The sequence below is a fragment of the Equus quagga genome, chromosome 2 (assembly GCF_021613505.1).
Source record: "Equus quagga isolate Etosha38 chromosome 2, UCLA_HA_Equagga_1.0, whole genome shotgun sequence".
In the NCBI taxonomy this organism is placed as follows: domain Eukaryota; kingdom Metazoa; phylum Chordata; class Mammalia; order Perissodactyla; family Equidae; genus Equus; species Equus quagga.
The window spans coordinates 1,657,980-1,679,770 of record NC_060268.1 but is presented as its reverse complement, the minus strand read 5'-3'; the positions used below and the strand labels follow the sequence as shown (position 1 = coordinate 1,679,770).

Genomic DNA, 21,791 nt, shown 5'->3' with positions numbered 1-21,791 from the left:
AACTCTCATACACTGATGATGAGACTATAAATTGAGACAGTTTGGAAAACTCTTTGGCAGTACCTGCCAAGCTAAACATATGTATAAATTATGCTTTGTAATTTCCCTTCTAGGTATATACCCAACAGAAATGTGTACATGTATTCACCAAAATACATGTGCTAGAATGTTCACAATAGCACTATTTAGAATAGCTCCAAATTGGAAACTAACCAAATGCCCATCAATAGTGGAAAAAATCATGCTACTTTCATACAACAGACATACAGCAATGACAACACACAAACTACAACTATATGCAATGATATGGATGAATTCCATAAACAATACTAAATTTTAAAAAGTCCAGACACAAACGAGCACATGGTATATGACCCACTTACATAAAATTCAAAAGCCTGTGATGTAAGAAGTCAGGACAGTGGTTACCCTTAAGGGAAAGGTAGTGACTAGGAGGTGCATGAGGAGAATACCGGGAGGCTGGTCGTGTTTTGTCGTTGATCTGAGTGCTGGTCACACTTAATGAAAATGCATCAAGCTGCACATCTATGATTTCTGTTGTAAGTTATGATTCAATAAAAAGTTCCAAAATATCAGGGCAGACAGAAAACGAGGGTGGAAAGATAAGAAGGAAGTTAGTACATAAACAAAAACACATGCTTAAAGCACTAGATATCTGGCAGGAGTGGGGCACACATGTGTCTCTGAGCTTCCTTGCAGCCAAGGCAAACAGGGCAACACAACCAGTTAAATGACTCACAGTGTCCACAAGATAAAAACAAGCCAACTGTGCTCAGGAAGAACAAAATATTCTTGGAACTGAGGTCTGAGAGAAATTTCTCCTGAGGGTTCTCAGAGAGACGTTGTGTAACACCGTGAACCAATGTCCTCAACCACACCCTTACAGCAGGAGCCTCAGTGAGTGACACAACCACCTTCTCCACAGGCTGATGCTATAAAACCAAAGCGCAATTCAAAGAGAGTAATTTGGGGTCAAGGAGTCGGATGGAGAGAGCAAAACACTACAGTGTAGGTGTGCCTCTCTGAGGGTCTGGAGAGATGCAGAGGAATGAATGGTCTACATACCCTCCAGGCACAAATACTGTCTCTCCAAAGCAGGCTTTTGACAAGCATTGCCTGGCAGTGAGTTCAAGGTCACGCTCTGTAAGCCAAGTACTAGAGTCCAGCTCCTGTGTATGTCAAGAAAACAGTGGGGCATGCGGTACAGGAGATATAGGCACTCCTTGGAACAGTCAGCGGAATGCGGGTTGGACTGACAGCCTCTGAAAGGCTATCAAGGACAGGCGATATGCAGAGAAACTGTTCTATTATTATTCATGTCTCTTTCACAATGAAAGAAAGATCTGTTTCTGCCTATAGCATGTTTTAAGCAAGATACTCTACAATCCACCCTTCCAGCCTTATCTCCCTAAAATACAGAGCAGAAATTGTAGGCACCCTCCTCAAAAATTTTCAGTGGCTCCTCATGCCTAATGGATAAACTTCAGAGTTACTAGCGTGAACATCAGTCCCTCCCTGCAGGCCTAGTCCTGCCTTTCCAGTCCCATCGACGTTCTCTCCCCACACGCCCATCTACGATCCAACCACGCCTCACGGCTCAGGGTTCCCAACATGCCAGAAGATCTCAGACCTCCTGTCATCTTTGCTCATATTCTTCAGACCCGGCATTTTCTCATGGGGAAGAAAAAAACCAGGTATCCAGAGTTTGTGGCAATGCCCTCTGGTGGTGTCACCTCACTGCTTCTGTGACAGGATCATCTAGCTGTTTCTACAATTCTCGCCTCCTATAAACTCACCCTCCGCCTCCAAGTCACAGGCCTGAGCTCTAAATGAACACGTCCCTGTGAGCACGTTTGTGGAGTTACAGTGAATCACTTACCCTGCAATACGGCTCCTTCTTTTTTATATCCTCTGGCTGGATCAGCCTCAGGCCCCGGACACCATTCTGCAGGCCTCTCTCATAGAGGGCCTGAAGTCTGGGAATTTCTTCTTGTTCAACAGCTACTATAAGCTTAAAAAAATAAAGACAAAGAACAAGTACAGAGTTAAACATATCATCAGCCATGAAAGATAAAATCAATAGAAAATCATTCTATCACTCAAATTGGGTTGATTTTTAAAAATTGTTTTTTTCAGGGGCCAGCCCAGTGGCATAGTGGTTAAGTTTGCATGCTCCACTTCAGCAGCCCAGGATTCACGGGTTCAGATCCCAGCTGCGGACCTCCACACCATTCATCAGGCCAAGCTGTGGTAGGCATCCCACAAACAAAAAATAGAGGAAGATTGGCACAGATGTTAGCTCAGGGCAAATCTTCCTCAAGAAAAAAAGAGAAATTGTTTTCTTCTTCATGTATCTACTTCTCCCTTTTTTCATGACCTCATTCTCCTCCTCCTCCTCCACCAAAAAAAGATATCTTAAGAAAAATGCACTAAAACAAATTTTCCCCAAAGGTGAGATGCAGCCTCAATTTCCACTTCTCCCATCACAGTCTCTACACGTATCGTGGCCATAAGCAAGTGTTATCACTACCACTCGCTCCCTCAGTCCAGAGGGGAAAGAAGCAGAGGCTGCTTAGTCTTTAATTTAGAAAACAAAAACACGAAAATCAGAATGGCCTTATTTCTATAAGAGAATGCGAAATACCAGTGCATCAGAAAGATAGCCAGTATTCAGTATAATGGGATCTCACTAACACAAAACTATCCATTTTATTTCCTGGAATAAAGTACATTACAAACTATTTACTAATACATCATGTTGCAGAGGAAACAAACAGTAAATTCATCAACTGTACTCAAGACTCTTTTTCTATTTATTTCTGAGCAAAGGATCTGCTGGAGGTAGTGTCTTCCTTACTTGACAGCTGCCAGCAAAGGAAAGCACAGATACATCAGAATACACAAACCACATCTCATAGCAAGGAGTCAACAGAACTCCATGAGGAAATGCTTTAGTCAGTGTGTAAAGATTACTTAAATGAACAAAGAATTAATCTTAAAAATAGAAGTGGAATCAAAGGATACTATCAAGAAAGTATAAAGACCACCCACAGAACGGAAGAACATATTTGCAAATCATACAGCTGATAAGGATCTAGTATCCAGAATACATAAAGAACTCTCTACAAACTTTTATAAAATAAATAAGTCCTGGGGAGGTAATTACAGCATGGTAACTGTAGCTAATAATACTGTATTGCATATTTGAAAGTTGCTAAGAGAACAGGTCTTAAAAGTTCTCATCACCAGAAACAAAAAATTTTTTTGTAACTATGTGTGGCGATAGATACTAACTAGACTTATTCTGGTGATCATTTTGCAACATACACAAATATTGATTCATTATGTTGCATAGCTGAAACTAATATAATGTTGTATGTCAATTATACCTCAATAAAAAATAAATAAAAGGACTTAAAACTTGGAAAAAAAAAAAGAAGAAGTGGGAGAGGGACAGACCTTCAAAAGTTCAAATAAGTGACTGAACCAGAAAAACTGTAAAATCAGGCATTAAGTCACAGTGACGCCACCGTGGCCTGGAAGCAGCAATCTGTACATTAATACCTGGAGCTGAGCTGAGATGGGTTAAAAGCAATGATGTGATCTGATCTGAAGAGGGAATGTGAAGTAGTGTTCAGGGCTCCAGAATGAAGTAGGCTCTACAGAGCTCAAAATCATCCTATGGGCAGGCATGGGGCCTGGTATGTTTCTCAAAGGTGTTCAGTGGATGTTGGCTGGTTCCTTTGGCTTAAAGGATAAAAACAAAAAAACAAAGAAACTCATAACTCAATCATAAAAACTATAAATACAGTTTTATATCTTGGTTGTTTCACTTAACACTATGTCAGGACCACTTTCCCACATCATTTAAAAAAAATTTTCATAACATCTTTAATGGTGCCAATGAACTCTTATTTTTAAAAATTACATGGAGAATCCTTAAAAGGGCATATTATGAACACTGTTTGACAACAAAGTAGATAACCTATATGAAACAGACAAATTCTTAGAAAGACACAGACTTCTAAGACTGACTCAAGAAGAAAAAGAAAATCTGAACAAACCTGTAACAAGTAAAGAGACTGAATTAGTTAACTTTAAACTTTCCCACAAAGAAAAGCTCAGGCCCACGAGCTTTACTCATGAACGCCACCAAATGGTTAAAGAAGAATTATTACCAATTCTTCATAAACTCTTCCAGAAAACAGAAGAGAAGGGAAAACTTCCTAACTAATTCTATGAGGCCAGTATTAGCCTGATACCCAAACCAGACAAAGTCATGGAAAGAAAATAAAACTGCAGACCAATGTCCCTCATGAATTTGATGCAATATGAATCAATACAAAAATCCTGAACAAAATACCAGTATACTGAAAGCAGCAACATATAAAAAGGATTATATACCATGACCAAGTGGGATTTATCGTAGGATTGCAAGACCAATTTAACATCCAAAAGTCAGTTAATGTAATACACCATATTAATAGAATGAAGGACAAAAACCACATGATTGCCTGAATACCAGCAAAAAAGGCATCTGAGAAAACCCAACACCCTTTCATAATAAAAAACACTCAACAAACTAGGAATAGAAAGAAACTTCCTCAATCTGATAAAGGGCATCTACAAAAACCCCACAGCTATCATCACACTTAACAGTGAAAGATTGAATGCTTTTGCCCTGAAATCAGGAACAACACAAGGATGTCCAATTTCAGTTCTATTCAGCACTGTATTGGAGTTTCTACCCAGGGAAACTAGGCAAGAAAAAAATAGAAAAGGCATTCAAATTGAAAAAGAAGTAAAACTATCTTATTTGCAAACAAGATGATCCTGCATATAGAAAATCCTAAGGAATCCACACACAAAAAACTATTAGACTAACAAATGAGTTCAACAAGGTTGCAGGATAAAAGATCAATACACAAAAATCAATCATATTCTCTACATTAGCAATGAATAATCCAAAATGAAATTAAGAAAACAATTCCCCTCACAAAAGCATCAAAAAGAATAAGATACCAAGGAATAAACATAACAAAAGAAGTGCAAGACCTATACAGTGGAAAATAAAAAATATTGCTGAAAGAAATTAAAGATCTAAACAAATGGAAAGACATCCTATGTTCATGGTTTGCAATATTTAATACTGTTAAGATGGCCATACTCCCCAAATTGATCAAAGGATTCAACACAATCTTTATCAAACTCCCAGCTGCCTTTTTGGAGAAACTGACAAACTGACCCTAAAATTCATATGGAAATGCAAGGGACCCAGAATAGTCAAAACAATCTCGAAAAAGAACCAAGTTGGAAGACTTGCACTTCCTGATTTCAAAAAATAACAGAGCTACAGTCATCAAGGTAGTGTGCTACTGGCGTAAGGACAGACATACATCAAAGGAATAGAACTGAGAATCCTAAACATACCCTCTTATATTTATACTCAACTGATTTTTAAAAAAGTTACCAAAACAATGTAGAAAGAATAGTCTTTTCAACTAGTGGATATCCACATGCGAAAGAATGAAGTTGGACCCCTCCCTCACACCATATACCAAAATTAATTAAAAACTGATCATACGCTGGAGGTATGGGTGCAGGGGGTGGGGTGGGGAGCTCAGCAGCATCTGGGGAAGGGGCAGGAGGCCTGCTGCAAAGGTGCTGATGAAGCAGCCCAAACAGCAGGCCAAGGAAATGGATGAGGACGATAAGGCATTCGAGCAGGAACAAAAAGAGGAGCGTAAGAAATTCGAGGAGCTGAAAGCAACGGGCAAGCAGAAGGCCCCCCATGGCCACAGCTGGAACTAAGAAATCTGGCAAGAAGTAAGCTGTTCCTTGTGCCTGGGCGATGGTGATCCCCAACTCCACTCCTGTTTAAACATCTGGAGTCCCCGCCATTACATATGTTGCCACCTGCAGCTAGAATGAAGTGTTGTCTGGGAGCCTGATGTACATTTAAGAATAAACTTTAGTAGAAAAGAAAAAAATCATACAGTGGCCCATCTCCTCTTTAATTCTTCTCATTCAGCCATTTCTACTTGAGTGTGAGGTCAGAGTGAACCCGGCTCAGAATCTTGCCAAAGTCTGCTCTTCAGTCTTTATTCTACCCTGAATTCTGTACCACTGAGAATTAAACCTACTCACTTGGGGGAAAAAAAGGTTGATCATAGATCTAAATGTCGGAGATAAGGCTATAATAAAATTCTCAGAAGAAACATAGAGTAAATTTTCATGATCTAAGGTTAGGCAATGATTTCTTAGATAGGATACTAAAATCACAAGCAACAACAACAAAAAAGATAAACTAGACTTCATGAAAATTAAAAGCCTCTGTTCTTCAAAGGACACCATCAAGAATATAAAAAAGAAAATCTACAGAATGAGAAAATATTTAGCAACATTTAAAATATCATTATTACTATTATTCTATTTTAAAGATAAAAAGTATTCTAATATCTTAGCAGTATTTTAGTAAATATCATATAGTTCATAAGGGACTATATCCAGAATATATTAAAAAACAGGTACAACTCAACAATAAAATGACAAACAACCTAATTTTTAAACGGGCAAAAGATTTGTATACATATTTCTCCAAAGAAGAAAAATGAGTGGCCAAAGAGTATACGAAAAGATGATCAATATCCTTAATTCCTAGGGAAATGCAAATCAAAACCACAAGACACCACTTCACATCCACTAGGTTGGCAAAAATAAAAGAGACAGACAACCACAGGCGCTGGAGAGGATGTGGAGATGTGGGAATCCTCACTAACTGCTGGTAGGAATGTAAAACAGTGGAACACTTTGGAAAACAGTCTGGCAGTCCTCAAACCGTTAAAACATGGAGTTACCACGTAACCCAGCAATTCCACTCCTAGGTATGTACCTGAGAGAAATGAAAACATAGGCCCACACAAAAACTTGTACATGAATCATAGCAGCATTACTCATAATAGCCAAAAAGTGGAAACAACCCAAATGTCCAAATGATAAACGGATAAACAAAAGGCCGTATACCTCTACAACGGAATATAAAAGGACAGAAGTACTAATACAGGCTACAAGACGAACGAACCCTGAAAATGTTATGCTAAGTGAAAGAAGCCAGTCACAAGGACAACATATTGCATGATTTCATTTATATGAAACGTCCAGATTTTGCAAATTACATAGATGCAAAGAAAGAAAAGCCAGGCATTTTTTTATTCAACATTAAACACCACTAAGAAAATGCTAGTTATAAATAAGTCAAGGCCCTGGTAAAATGCCATACCTTGCCACATTGCTTGTAGGAAATCCCCTTTTGGTTGCAGTACTCATAGATGAGGGCCGCACCTTGCACACATAATCTAGCTTTCAGAGACTCAGGTTTATAATAAATTCCACTATGTATGACACCACTGTTGTGTCCAGTCTGGTGAACAGCTACAGAACGAGAGAAACAGGGTAAGAGAAAGGACATGACTCATACAAAATCTAGGCAGTGGGGCAACAAACTTATAGCTGAAGCTATTAGAGATCACATTATTCTAAACTCTGCTCAAGTTTGTTCTTATAGTCAGAGCACTGGTAGCTTCCTCTGGCGGCCAAGCGTAGTCCGTGTGAAATCCCTCCAGCCCACCTCTGACTTCAGCTACAACCGCTGCACAAACTCACCTCTCGCTATCAGCATACCACTTCAAGGGCCCACAAGAGCTCCCTGCATTCTGCCCAGAGCCTTTTCTAATGTTTGGGGGTTTGGCGAACTCAACATCCCTAGTGACAGTCTTCAACCAATAGCGACAGAAGCTGATGGATAAATGACCACAATCTTGGGAAACATTTGGTAGCTCCTCAGAGGTCCCAGTGGAATGAAGCTCACAGCAGCAACCTTGATAAAGCATCCTCCTCCTTCGCAGTTGACTCTCCCCATCCTCTCACTCCTGTCTCCTCAGATAACCCCTCAAATAAGTGACTTAGACACCAGTACTAGTCCCAGCTCCGCTTTCTAGAGAACGCAGACTCGGACACTGCCGTCGACATCAGGCATCAATGATGCAGAACTGACGAAACGAACAGGTGCTCCGGTGAAGCTCAAAGAGCAACACTGATAACATACATACCCAATCATACATACATACCTAAATCTTTCTCCTTTTCCAGAACACCAATGGAAAGTGCTGGATGCCGCAGGATGAGGGCTCTGGCAGAGGCAAGCCCCACAATTCCACCACCAACAATGACTACATCAAACGAGCTTTAAGAGAAAGTCATCTTTAAAGTAATGCATGTTTACAGACCTCATCAAACTTATCATGCATATTTTCATCATCAATGGACAATTAAACTACTAATTTATCATTAAAATCAAATATTCATCAGGCTTTGTGCTATTTGGCTTTATACTAATGAAAAACCCTTTAAAAGTTACAGGCACGGCTGGTGGGTCATACAATCAGCTCCACCAAAGCTGCTCTAAATCTGCAGGGTGCTCTGCCCTGGGTAGGGGGACGCACACATCAGCGATCATCATCCTATTCTCTACCCTCTATTCTTTACAAATCCAAGTGCAGTATTCTTGAGGATAAGCCACCATCAAGGCTTTAATGCCTCGGTGTGCAAGAATTTATAATTTTTTTTTCTGCTGAGAAGGAAACAGCCAGTGAGAACATCAAACCTTAGGGAAATAAGTGGTCCAGAAATGGGCTCAGAACCACAATTTTAGCCATGACAAACCCTGAACACACAACCATTTCACAAATTAGAAAGGGCATGTACAGTCTAACTCTGCAATGAGAAGACTACAAGGTTACCTTCAGCACTGATCTCATGTCAACATATCCAGGTCTTAAAGGAACATGGCCAATCCTGCTGCTTCTACACCCCACCTACTTTACCCCCTCCTGGATTACATTATTTTAATGTAAATCCTAAACATCATTTGTAAATATTTCAATATGTTATTTCTAAAACGTCTCTTAAAAACACACACACAATACCATTATTCTAACTAAAAAAATTAACAAATTTTTATATCATCAAATATTCACTATAAAACTTTGAGAAGAAAACAGAAGAAAATCTTTGGGATCTAGGGCTAGGAAGAGTTGACACCAAAAGCATGATCCATAAAAGAAAAAAATTGACAAAATGGACTTCATCAAAATTAAAAACTTTTGCTCTGCAAAGACCCTGTTAAGAGGATAAGAAGACAACCAAAAAATTGGAAGAAAAGACTTGCAAACTACACACCTGACAAAAGACTCACATCTGGACTATATATTAAGAACTCTCAAAGCAAACAAGCCATATCGACAACGAGTGACAGACATGAACAAGCACTTCAACAACGAGGAGGGAGAGTGCTCGCCCCGTGGCCGAGCGGTTGAGTTTGCGCGCTCTACTTCGTTGGCCCACGGTTTCACCAGGGTGGATCCTGGGCGCAGACATGGCATCTCTAACCAGGCCATGCTGAGGCGGCATCCCACACAGCACAACCAGAAGGACCTACAACTATTATATACAACCATGTACTGGGGGGCTTTGAGGAGAAGAAAAAAAAAAGGAGGAGAGATATATAGATGGCAAATAAGCACATGAAAAGATGTTCAACGTCGTTAGTCACTAGGGAAACGCAAATTAAAACCACAATGAGATATCACTCCACCTCTATCAGAATAGCTAGAACAAAAAAACGTGCTAACACCAAATGCTGGTGAGGATGGAGGAACTGGACCACTCACACATTGCTGGCTGGAATGTAAAATAGTACAGCCACTCTGGAAAAGAGTATGGCAGTTTCTTAAAAAATTAAACGTGCTTACTACATGTCTTAACGACTGCACTCTTGGGCATTTATCCTAGAGAAATGAAAACTTACGTTCATGTAAAACATTGTACATAAATGTTCATAGCAGCTTTATTCGTATAGCCAAAAACTGGAAACAGCCCAAACATCCTTCAGCTGGCAAGTGGTTAACCAAACTGTGCTACATCCACACCACGGAATGCTATTCGACAATCAGAAGGAAGCCACGACCACTACAGGCAGCACCTTGGATGGGGATCTCCTGGACATTATACCACATGAAAAAAGCCAATCTCAAGAGGTTATATATTGTGTGATTCCACGTACATAATATCCTCAAAATGACAAAATTATAGAGCTGGAAAACAGATTATTGGTTGCCAAGGGTTAGGAAGGTTGGAGAGATGGAAAGTGAATACAAAGGGGTAGGTAACACCAGGGATATCTTTGTATTGATGGAACATTTCTGTTTCTTAATTGGGTGGTAGTTACATAAATTAACACATGATTAAATTGCATAGAAACGCACACACAAGTCTATGTAAAACTGATGAAATCTAAACAAGGTCTGTGGATTGTATGAATGTTAATTTCCTGGTTTTGATATTGTACTGCAGTTATATAAGCTATTATGATTGAGATAAATTGGGTGCATGGTACATGAGAGCTGCTTTTTGGGCAACTTCCTACGTATCTATAATTATTTCAAAATAAAAAGTATAAACAAAACCTTCACCAACCCTACTTTTCTTCCCTTGAGAACCTTTTCAAAACAATTGTCTACATACCCCTACAATGAATCACCAATCCTAGGCCACTGTAATCCCCGTCCAATCCGCTAACACCCAGCAGCCAAAGTCAACTTTTGAGACATTTAATTACTTCTTTAAGACCCTTTAAAAGCCTCCCAACGCTCTTAGAATAAAATTCAACGTGTAGTTAAAGTAAAACAAAAACCCTGCAGCCAGGCAGCCCCTCTCTGGTGTCATCCCACACCATCTCTGCCCGGCTAAGCTCATCAACCTCATCTTGACCACCTTCTAGTTCTCCTAAGAGCCAAGAGCTTTGCAGCTTTAAAGCCTCTGCATAAACCATTCCCTCTACGGAGAGCAGAGAAAAACAGTGGTTTCCGATGTGACCTCCAAACTTCCATTCCCAGGACACTGAATTCTGCAGGCTTCAATTGGCACCCGAACTGCTTCCCCCAGGCCACCTCGATGCAGCCTGTGCCAGGATCCGACTGATTTAAGACCGGAGCCAGATCTTCCAAGTGACACCAGAGACGCCAGCTAAGAAACCGCACTTTTGACTGCTTACAGCGCGCCAGGACCTTTAATCCTCAAACGACCACCTGCGGCAGACACTAAGACCCTGGTCACCGCTGAGCCGTCAGGAGCCTCGGTAATCAGCCCAGAGTAGACAGGGAGGAAAGGAGAGCTGCTCCTGACCTCCACTCAGCACCACGTCCCTCGTGCTTTTTCTCCGGCCCACTGACACGACCCGTGATTCCTGCAGGGAGCCCAGGGTCCGGCCGGCTGAGCCAGGCTCCACAGGACGCCACCTCCTCCCGCGCCTGGGCCGGGGGTGGAATAGGGACATAGGGACAGGCGGTTAGCAGGGGCAGGGGTGGAAGAGGGACACGGGGGCAGGGGGCGGGCAGGGGCACAGGGGCAGGGGTGGAATAGGGACACGGGCCGGGGGTGAACAGGGGCAGGGGGTGGGCAGGGGCGCAGGGGTGGAATAAGGACACGGGCCGGGGGTGAGCAGGGGTGCAGGGGGTGCAAAGGGACACAGGGGCAGGGGGTGGGCAGGGGCACAGGGGCAGGGGTGGAATAGGGCACAGGCCCGCACGAGGCACCTGGAGGCGGCAGCGCGGGCGGCGGGGTTAGCCGCCGGCGACTCACCTGGTGCTGGCCCTGCGGCCACCGCGGCCCAGCGGCCAGGGAGCCCCCGGCGCGGGCCCCCAACCCCAGGCCAAGGCCCCGGAGAAGCCCCCGCGCGCCCGCGCGCAGGCCCCGCCCAGGTAGCGCAGCGCGGGCGCCATGACCGGCGCCACGACCCCGTCAGCGCGACTCTGCGGGCCCCGCGCGCTCCAGCCCCGCCCCACGCAGGGGCCAATCAGGCGCGCGCCCCCGCCCCACGTGGGAGCGCGGCCGGCGGCCAATGGGCGCGCGCGGCGGGGGGCGGAGGGCAGGCCGCGCCGCCGTCGACGCGGGGACGCTCGCTGGCTCGTTCCCTCCCTCTGACGCTGTGAGTAGGGGCCCGAGGCCCGCGCGGGGCGGGGCTGGGGGGTGCTCCCGCTCTGCCCCTGCCCCTCTCCCGTCGCCGGGGTGGCTGAAAGCGGGGCCCGGCTCTTCGACCTTCACCGCCGAGCGGACTCGGGCCCCCGGGAGGAGATCTGGGTGTGACGACGGGAGGCCCAGCGGTCCCCGGCCCCCCTCCGAACCCCGCCCCTCGAGGTCCCGCCCCCGCCGCGAGCCCCGCCCCTCGGGGCCCCGCCCTCCGCCCCCGAGGCTCCTCCCCCTCCCGGCGCCGCGCCCGCCGCCCAGTCCCAGGCTGTCTGTCCTGCAGCTGCGCTCTCTGGACTTTTGTGCCTCCAGTCCTTCCTGGTCCTGTGATTACGGGCCCCAAGGGGACAGACGGCTCGGTCTCTGCCATCATGTAGCGCTCCCGCCGTTTTTAACTTTTAGGGTCGAGACAGCTGATCAGAACAAAGATGGAGTGATGCGCTGTCTTGCTGGGAGGGCTTTGTGTGAATCTGGTTCGGGTCATTAGTCGGGCTTGGGGAGGTCAGCTCACCCCCCTGCCTCCGACCCTCTGGGAACTGAGCACCGGCCGCGCTGCCCATAGGCTCGTGTGGGGTGGCGGGCGGCGGCCCCGCAGGCGTCAGCCAGGGAAGTTCTCCGTGGATGACTGCTTTTAGTGTGTTTAAATGGTTTTACCGCCTGGACAGTTGTCCGTGGTTTGCTTTATGTGTGAAAACAATGTAGATTGTCATTGCGTGTTCCATCACAAATGAAAAAAACGAGATGGTAATTTTTTAAACTCAGTGTTTTGTTTTGAGATCCTTGTGGATTCCCAAGCAGTTATAAGAACCCGTGGGGGTCCTGTGTACCCTTTACCCAGCCCCGCCAGGGATAAGACTTTGCAAAAGGATGGTACTGTATCACAACCAGGAAATTGACCTTGACCGATCTGTTGATCTTGCTCCGATTTCCCCAGTTTCACATTTGTGTGTGCGGTTAGTTCCACAGTTTCTATCACGTGTGTAGATTCCTGTATCCACCACCACAGTCAAGCTACAGCACGGTTCCATCACCACCAGGATCCTCCAGTTTTCCTTTTGTAACTACACCTCCCTTGTGCCAGGGCACCTCCTGCCCCAATCTGTTCTCCCTTTCTAAAATTGTGTCATTTCAAGAATGTTATATAAGCAATTATACAATGCATAACTTTTTGGAATTGCTATTTTCACTCAGCATAATCTGTTGAGATCCATCCAGATTGTTGCCTGTATCAATAGGTCATTCCTTCTTATTGCTGAGTAGTATTTCATGGTGTGGATGTACCACAGTATGTTTAACCGTTCACCCACTGAAGGAATCTGAGTTGTGTCCAGTTTTTAGCTATTTTGGATAAAGCTGCTATGAACATAGTGTACAGCTTTTTGTGTGAACTTGTTTTTGCTTCTCTGGGATAAATGCCCAAGAGTCCAATTGCTGAGTCATATGACAAGCACATGTTTAGTTTTGTAAGAAACTGACAAACTGTTTTCCAAGGAAGCTGCACCTTTTTACATTCCCACCAGCAATGTTTGAGTGATCCAGTTTCTCCTCATTGTCACCAGCATTTGGTGGTGTCACTATTTATTTTAATCATTCTACTAGGTATGTAGAGGAAATGGTTATTTTTCAGTTTGCACAGGATGTCTTTGATTTGTTATTAGGTTGAATACAGAACGATAGACTTCTAGGGTCAGACTTTCATGGGCCACCTGGACCTGTGGTAGTGGCTCTTTTACTGTCCTGTGATTTTTCATTGTGTGCTGCTTAGTTTAGCAAGGGGAGAGAACTCACAGGACAAATGCCCTTTTTATAAAATTTTTTCTGCTTACCCTTTCCCCAGGTTTCAGTCTGCAGTCGTACACTGCATAGTGACATTTTGGTCAGTGAGGCACTGCTTATACTGCAGCGGTCCCATAGGATTAGTACCATGCAGCCTAGGTGTGTAGCAGGCTGTCCCATCTAGGTTTGTGTAAGTATACTCCATAATGTTTGTGCAACAATGAAATTCCCTAATGATTTCTCAGAACTATCTCCATCATCAAGTGATGCATGACTGTACCTTAATTTGTTTCAATTAAGTAATTTCAAATCAAGAGCTCACTTTACGTTCACACACCCTATAATGTCTTTGGTTGGGGACGTTTGCATTCATGACACCTCCTCAGCTGAGAATTCCTGTTCATCTTCCGTCTGTGTCAGAACCTGTAAGATGTTAGTTCAATGACTGCCATGTAATGTCGGGCTAGGAATGGCTTTTGGGACCTTTGCTTCCAATTCTTAATGAATTGCTCTGTTCTATTTTGTTAGACTCTACACACTTCAGTAATAAGAATTGGCATCAATAATGAGTGATTTGCAGTGAGACAGGTTGTAATTTTGGAAAAATCACCCTAATTCTGATGCCACCCACCCCTCTCTCCTCATTTTTACCACCCTCGAGAACTCGGTTTTTTGACCACTAAGTTAGCCATCACTTTGAATAGCCCACCATAGTAATTACATTTAATACATGAAAACAGAACTTCGACTCTTAAAAAAAAAATTAATGTTTTTGTGCAAATAGGAGAACTCTCAATCAAACTGACTCAGAAACACTGTATGTATCCTATTTTGAGTCCCACATTAGAGGTCTGGCCTTCTGTAAGTCACAAACATAATTGCAACTTTTAGAAACATCTGTTCAAACTTATGGCCCTAAGCCATGTTCTGATAGTAAGAAGAAGTTTGGTTTTGTTTTTTAAGGATTTTAATTCCTGGATTACTTATCACAGCAGTAATGTAGTAGCGGTTATTTTTTAACTTGCTTTTTACTGCTTTCTTCTAATTCGTTAGTGTTAAATTCACCACTGGCCAGTAGAGGTCTCCTCTTCCCCTGCAGAAAGCAGTCTCAGAGGCTGCTTGGATTCCGCTGCAATTCCTGAAATCAATTAGCAAAGTCACAGTTTTTATTTTTTTACCCTTATTGCCAAATAAAAATTTTGGGTTTGTTTTTTATTTTTGAGGAAGATCAGCCCTGAGCTAACATCTGCTGCCAATCCTCCTCTTTTTGCTGAGGAAGACTGGCCCTGAGCTAACATCTGTGCCCATCTTCCTCTACTTTATATGTGGGACACCTGCCACAGCATGGCTTGACAAACGGCGCCATGTCCACACCCGAGATCTGAACCAACGAACCCCGGGCCGCTGAAACGGAACATGCACACTTAACTGCTGCGCCACCAGGCCGGCCCCTAAAAATTTTGTTTTTACGTTTAAATTATTTTAAGTATAATAGTATTTTTAGAGATCACAGCCGGGGTGAATGTGGCCTTTCCTTTAAGCTGAGTTATGAGGTGGGCCAAGTGAATCCGGTGAGGGTACTTCAGTTCTCACGGACTGCTCTCATTTACCTGCTCAGTGAGTCTCTCTGGTTCTCCCTTTCTCTCTGGAAAACTACCAGCCACTGGAGACTTAATTAGCAAATATTCATTTCACGCTGGCACCAGGGAGATGGCACTGTGCCGGGTACTAAGGACACGGGAAAGAATGAGATGTGGTCCTTGCTCTTCTCTTCTCCCTGCATACTTTTCTTTCTTCTGCCCAACTGGGAACGGTAAGACGCATCTCTCAGGACACCTCTGATGTGAAGCCTCGCCCTCACGCCCTCCTCCAGGCTCTCAGACTCGTTCATCCCTCTGTGAACACACCATATTGCGTGTTCTTTCTTTACGTGTTGTCTGTCTTCTTCACGAGACTGTACGTTCTATGAGGACAGGAATGTTTGTCTCTGCTTGTTTGTTTTGTTTTTTATCTTACCATTGTATCTCTTGCACTAAGTTTAGCAGACATTCAGTAAATATTTATTGAGTGAATGAATGGATGGGTGGATGGAGATGGCATTTGAATAAGGTCTTGAGGTTGGGTAAGATTTCCACAGTCAGGATGGGGGGCCGGGAAGGGACAGTAAGTAGAGGGAGCAGCCTGAGTTGAAGGCAGAAAGCCCAGATGTGTAAATGAAGTTGCAGCCAATGGAGCTGTTAGAGGCGGGCACAGGGGAGAGCTTTAACACAAAGCGGGAGTGGCCGGGGCCTGGGAGTGGGAGCGGGAGGTTTGCAGTAAGGAAGGCAGAGTGATGGCAGACAGGGCGGAGGGCAGGTGCGCCAAGTTGCCCTCAGACCTCGTCTCTCTCAGCATCCTCAGTCACTGCCTCAGCTCTAGGTGGTTCCCACTCAGGCCCCTTTCTGTTCCTCATCATTTCCTGCGTTCTAGAACCATCCAGTGACTGAGGAAGGAGCCCTGGTCTGGTAGGAGAGAGAACTAGGTTTGCATTTCAGCGCTGCCACCACTTAGCCATGAAAGCTTGGGCAAGTCCTTTTAAACACGTGCGTTTATTAATACCCCGCCTTGTTCCAGAAAGGATTTAGGGTGTCAGCAAGTTTCTTATTATCAGGGCTTCTCTTTCCTCATCTCTAAGTGAGAGGTTTAGTCTGGGTGGCCTGAGTTCCTTCCAGCTCTACAATTTTGTGACTGTGATTCTAATGATTTGTTGGTCATTTCCACTTAGAAGTGCTGCCAACACTTCATATTTAGAATATAAAAAACTGGGGGGAGAAACCCTGAACTCACAACCCGGATTTCTGTTAATGGCATCACTATCTACCAGTGACCCAGGACCAAAGCTTACGTCATCCTCAGCGCCTCTGGCCGTTGCCGTGTGTCTCCCTCCCAGGCCATGTGGAGTGCCCTCTGCGGTGCCCTTCCCTTTCTTCCCAGCACCATGGGAAAAGCCCTGGCTAGCTGACTCTCTGTCCTGTTCTGTTGATCCTCGACCTTGCTGCCGCTGTCTGAGTAGTATTCCCGAGTCGTAGCTCCGACAGTCCAGTGCTCTGCGCTGAAACCTCGCTGACTCCCGGCTGCCTGCAGAAGACCGTGCAAACGCCTGGCCGACCGTGCCACAGCCCTCCTGACCTGACTTCGTAAACTGTCGGCCTCCTCCCCTGGCCCCACGTGCTGCCCAAAGTGAACCACCACAGCCTGAAACATTCCGGCCCCCACTGGTCACCCGACAGAACTTTTCCTGGCATCCGTGTCTGTTGAAACCCTGGTCTGTCCTTATTTTCACTCTTTGGGGTATTTATCAGGTTCCGTCTTGCATTTTGAGGACCTGGTGACTTGTTTTCGCTCACTGCAGCCTGATTTCGGTCGTCAGCTCCTCAAAGGCAGAGACCACCTTTCGTTTGTCTGTGTCTTTGCTGCACCGGGCGCACACTAGAGAAACTCGAATTGAGGTTAATCACGTGGAGACCCAATCCAGAAATCTCTGTCTCAACTCACAGTTCCAGACTTTTACAGCTGGAAATCATCTGAGCAAATCGTCTCATCTTACAAATGAGAAGGCCCAGGTGGGAGAGCTGACCCCGCCTGGCCTGTCTCTCCCGGCTGCCCTGGCAGTGCTTTGACTGCTGTGCTGGCACGATTGCAGCCTGCCATGGGGAGGTCTGCCTGTGTCTCCTCCCTCTTCTTGCGTGTGAGTGTCTTACCCTCCGCACGTTGTCCCCTGGTGACTGTCTGTCACGGTGACACCGGAAATGCAGAGTGCAAGTGGAGCTGGTTCCAGCAAGTTTGTAGGTGCACTGCCCGAGTGGACACCAGGTGGCAACACTGCAGGCCAGCTCCAGTTGAGGATTGAACAATGGGACTTGACGTCAAGGCTGGAAGGAACCATGGAGACCCTCCAGTTCAGCCCCTCGTTTTTGCAGCAAAAGAAACCAAGAAACAGAGACCAGAGTGACTTGCCCAGTAACTACTGAGGGGCAAGCGAGTCATCAGCTTTCTCGGCGCGGAGTCTTGACTTTGAAGCTGTGGAGTGAGTTACTGTGTGTGTGGGACTCAGCTTGCCAGCTGATGATCTAATACGAATACTGTTTTGTGTGTCTAGATCCAATGATGCTGTTTGGAACAATTTCCCAGCGGTTGTGTGGCTTACAGAAACTCCCATGGTCATGTGACTCCAGACACTTCTGGGGCTGGTTGAATGCAGTGTTTAATAAGTAAGTTACTCAACCAAAGTGAAGAAACTTGGGGACTGTTACAGCTCGATGACTTCCCAGCAGCTAATTTGTTTATTTGTTGTATTTCACATGTTTTTGTGCAATGTATGCAGTATGATCCTAATTTTGTTTAAAAACAAACAAATAAAACATACACACAAGCACTCAATAAAGACCAGAAAAATAGATGACAGAATATGAACAGTGACTGTCAGGTCAGGATTTCAGTGATTTTTCTTTTGTTTGTCGTTTTGATGCCTTCCAGGTTTTCTAAAATGAACATTTATTGTATGATAAGAAAAGCTCAGTAAATGTACTTTTAGAATGTTTTATTCTATGGCTTCTTAAGGGATGTAGTTAGCCTTCTGAATACTATCCAGGAAACTCAAGTTTTTGAAAAGTCAGTGGGTTGCATGCTTAGAAATATTTTGAAACTAATGAAACTAACCTCCTCTTTGCCTAATACAGCACTCACACCACTAACTAGAGAAACAGGCATATGTAGACATTAATAAATATCACTAAATGACATTAATTTGGACAAAGGTTCAAAATTATTCCCTCTTTAATCTTGTATCATTAATAAAAATGATAACCAAGTCTAGTCATTCATTCAGTGCGTAGTTACTGAGTACCTCCTGGTGTCAAGCTACTGTGCAACACGAACCCATGAAGACTCATGTCGGCCTGATAAACTCATCAAAATAGCATGTCTTGACAGAGTTCACTTGGAAACAAAAACAAAAGCATACAGGGTAGCCGGCAGAGCCATCGTATGTTTTTACATGGCCCTCACTGATATATGTCTCTCCCGCCTCATTTGAAATGAAAAGTTGTTGCTATTCTGTATTTATTTGGTGAATCTAGGTAAGAAGCCAGTGATCACGGTGAAAGCTAACTGCTTTTGTCCTCCGGCCGACAGAGTGGATCACGAACGCATCCGGGACGTTGGTCCCGACAGGGCGGCGTCCGAGTGGCTGCTGCGCTGTGGGGCTATGGTGCGCTACCAGGGCCAGGAGAGGTGGCAGAAGGACTACAACCACCTCCCGACAGGCCCTCTGGACAAATACAAGATTCAGGCGATCGACGCCACCGACTCCTGTATCATGAACATTGGGTTTGACCACATGGGTAACTGCCTGTCCTTTGCTTATGGGAAATGCTGTGGGTCGCAGTGACACTTTGTTACAGTTGACGTGCGGTTGTGGTCATGGGTGTGTCCTTCGTGCCCTTTCAGTACAATCCAGTTAGTTTCCTTCTGTGCTTGATACTTATTTTTAAATTAGAGGTCACACCTTCCTCTTCTTTCTCCCCTCACTAAGCTTGTCTCTACATGCCTTTATTCTGTGGTTTATTGACTTAAAATCCAAGGCTTTAATTTGTCAAGCCGTCTTTGTCAAACTTCTGTCCTGAGAAACCCTCGGTAACATAGGAATAATCGTATCCACACAGCCTCTGCTTGCGTGGGTCTTTCTTCCTCTAGCACAAGGGCATCTGAGTGCAGACCGGCCTTGTCCATCAACGCAGCCTGTCTAGTGAATACCTTGTGTGGTTAGAGGGTTGACTAATCCATCCAGTTTTCCTGGAACTGAAAGGTTTCCCGGGACATGGGACATTCAATCCTAAAACCAGAGCAGTCCTGGGCAAATTCGGACAGTTGGTCATCTTAAAGGTACAGCAGATTCTTCAACTGGACTTTGTTTTCCCCAGAAGGCCTACAGCATGTGGAAAAAATAAGGCTCTGCAAGTGTCATTACATCGAGGATGCCTGTTTGGAGAGACTTAGTCAACTTGAAAACTTACAGAAAAGCGTGTTGGAAATGGAAATAATTTCTTGTGGGAATGTCACAGACAAAGGGGTGGCAGCTTTGCACCATCTGAGGTATGTGGTCAGGGCCCCGGTGGAAACTTGATGATGTTCAGGTGAGTGAGCAGCATTTACAGCAGTGGAGGGGTGGTGTCTTTTTTCAGTTCTGAAAAATGTAATTTAAGAAAACGACTTAACTTTCATCTATATTACTTTAAAACAGTTAAAATTATCGACCTTAATATGTTATGGTTTTATTGCATTTTTTAGGGAGCATCTTTTTAAAAAGTTGCATGCACACAAAGCCCTGTGTGGTGCCTGCTATGGTCAGCTCTCGATGAGCATCGCCGTTGAGTGCCCTCGCCGTCTTTAAAGCAGTTTCCCCGTGTTCTGCCAGCAACCTCAGTATTACAGGAAGTTTGGGGAACTTTAAACATTAGAACCAAAAGTACCAAATTGTCTGGTACATTAGTTGAGGCTTCATCTTTTAATAGAAATTTGAGTTCCTTTAAGAACTTTCCCAGTTTTTTTCCCTTTCTGGGTCAGGATTCATATTTTGTATTTCACATGCAGAGGACTTCTGTGCCATAATGTACATATAATATTTGGAAGGATCCAGCTAGAATTACTGATGTAGTTCAGAAGAACCAATCTTTCCAAAGTCTGGCTGAGTTCCTGGCGTGAATTCATTTAAGGTCGTGCTCTCAGGTGACTGTTCTAGAAGTCATTTTGAAAGTGTAGTGTGATAGAAACACATTCTGTGTGTAATTTTTTCTAAAAGTCAATAAATCAAGTTTATTTTAATGCTATAAGAGTAAAGGCCAAACTGAAGTAACTTTTTTTCTTTCTCTTTTTGCAGAAACCTCAAGTATTTGTTGTTAAGTGATCTTCCTGGAATAAGAGAAAAAGAAAACCTTGTCCAAGTCTTTAAAACAACACTGCCTTCTCTGGAACTAAAATTAGATTTGAAGTAAAATAATAATATTCAATAAGTGTCTTATTTCAATATGAAGTATCATTTGAAATTGGTGATCCTAAACAGCAACAAATATTATATAATCATCAATAAAATTATACGGATGCCATACCATGACATTTTAGAAGCAGAGAGTCCATCATGTAGAAAATAAATATTCAGATGTGACTCACTCAAGTTACTAAGTTGGAAGGGAGAATTTGTGTACATTAAGTCATTTAAGAAAAATGTAAACCAGGTAGCATTTTAATTTGAATGTATTCCTCATATAGATAGCTCTTGATGTAGATATTCTTTATTGTATTTTAACAGTAATTTGTTACATTTTACTTGAAAGTTATTGAAGCATGTTCCTATGAATGTACAGTTATGAAACACTGAAAGCTACATTTCAGATCACTGATGGAGGAGCCACTCACACCAAGTGGTCTGGTTGACGAGGCTTCATGTTGCTCCCAGGATTTGCATGCTCATTCTTGTGTTCTTTATTATACACACCCTTTCTCTGAATGAATAGCTCTGGCTACTTTGTCTGTTTTGTAAGCTTAGTCTGTTGTTTTTTTCTGTGTGTAAAGTTTTTTAAAACTAGTCATAAATGCTTGGCTGAATTCAAATAGTTGTGCTGGTTGTGGTGGAACAGAGGGAACATTCATGAAGACCAGCCCAGCTGTCCTTACCCTTTGCTTAAATTAAGAAACTGCCTTAAACAGAACATTTTAACCTGTCAATTAGAAACTAACTTTTATTCCCTTATATAAATTGGATACTACTTCCTATGAGCTCAAGGGACATCAAAATAAATATAAGCACAAAATTCAGTTTATATCTAGAAGGCAGTGATAAAGAATATCATAAATAGATAAAAATAGATCTTTATTTT

At 43.7% G+C, this 21,791-nt stretch overlaps 2 protein-coding genes across 8 annotated transcripts in view; one reads left to right on the top strand and one right to left on the bottom strand.

Moving 5' to 3' along the window:
* Positions 1–11,974, bottom strand: part of L2HGDH (L-2-hydroxyglutarate dehydrogenase) — a 40,187-nt gene extending 28,213 nt beyond the window's left edge. For all 4 annotated transcript variants that reach the window (XM_046655370.1, XM_046655371.1, XM_046655372.1 and 1 more), the window contains exons 1-4: positions 11,719–11,974; positions 8,148–8,263; positions 7,301–7,452; positions 1,901–2,032 (exon numbers count right to left, since the gene is read on the bottom strand). In XM_046655370.1, coding sequence (XP_046511326.1) covers positions 1,901–2,032; positions 7,301–7,452; positions 8,148–8,263; positions 11,719–11,858 — 540 coding nt within the window. In that variant the 5' untranslated portion in view covers positions 11,859–11,974. The remainder of the gene's footprint in view (positions 1–1,900; positions 2,033–7,300; positions 7,453–8,147; positions 8,264–11,718) is intronic.
* On the top strand, positions 9,637–21,437 carry DMAC2L (distal membrane arm assembly component 2 like). Of its 4 annotated transcripts, none has more exons than XM_046655376.1 (5): positions 9,637–11,215; positions 18,017–18,128; positions 19,051–19,259; positions 19,839–20,010; positions 20,795–21,437. In XM_046655376.1, the coding sequence occupies exons 2-5, from the start codon at positions 18,022–18,024 to the stop codon at positions 20,907–20,909; spliced, it is 603 nt and encodes a 200-aa protein (XP_046511332.1). In that variant the 5' UTR covers positions 9,637–11,215; positions 18,017–18,021; the 3' UTR covers positions 20,910–21,437. The 4 variants fall into 4 exon arrangements, with proteins under 4 accessions (XP_046511332.1, XP_046511334.1, XP_046511331.1 ...); XM_046655378.1 differs by lacking the exon at positions 9,637–11,215 and adding an exon at positions 11,969–12,064 and having other exon boundaries at positions 19,842–20,010; XM_046655375.1 differs by lacking the exon at positions 9,637–11,215 and adding an exon at positions 11,973–12,064.
* Positions 21,438–21,791: the final 354 nt, after the last annotated feature.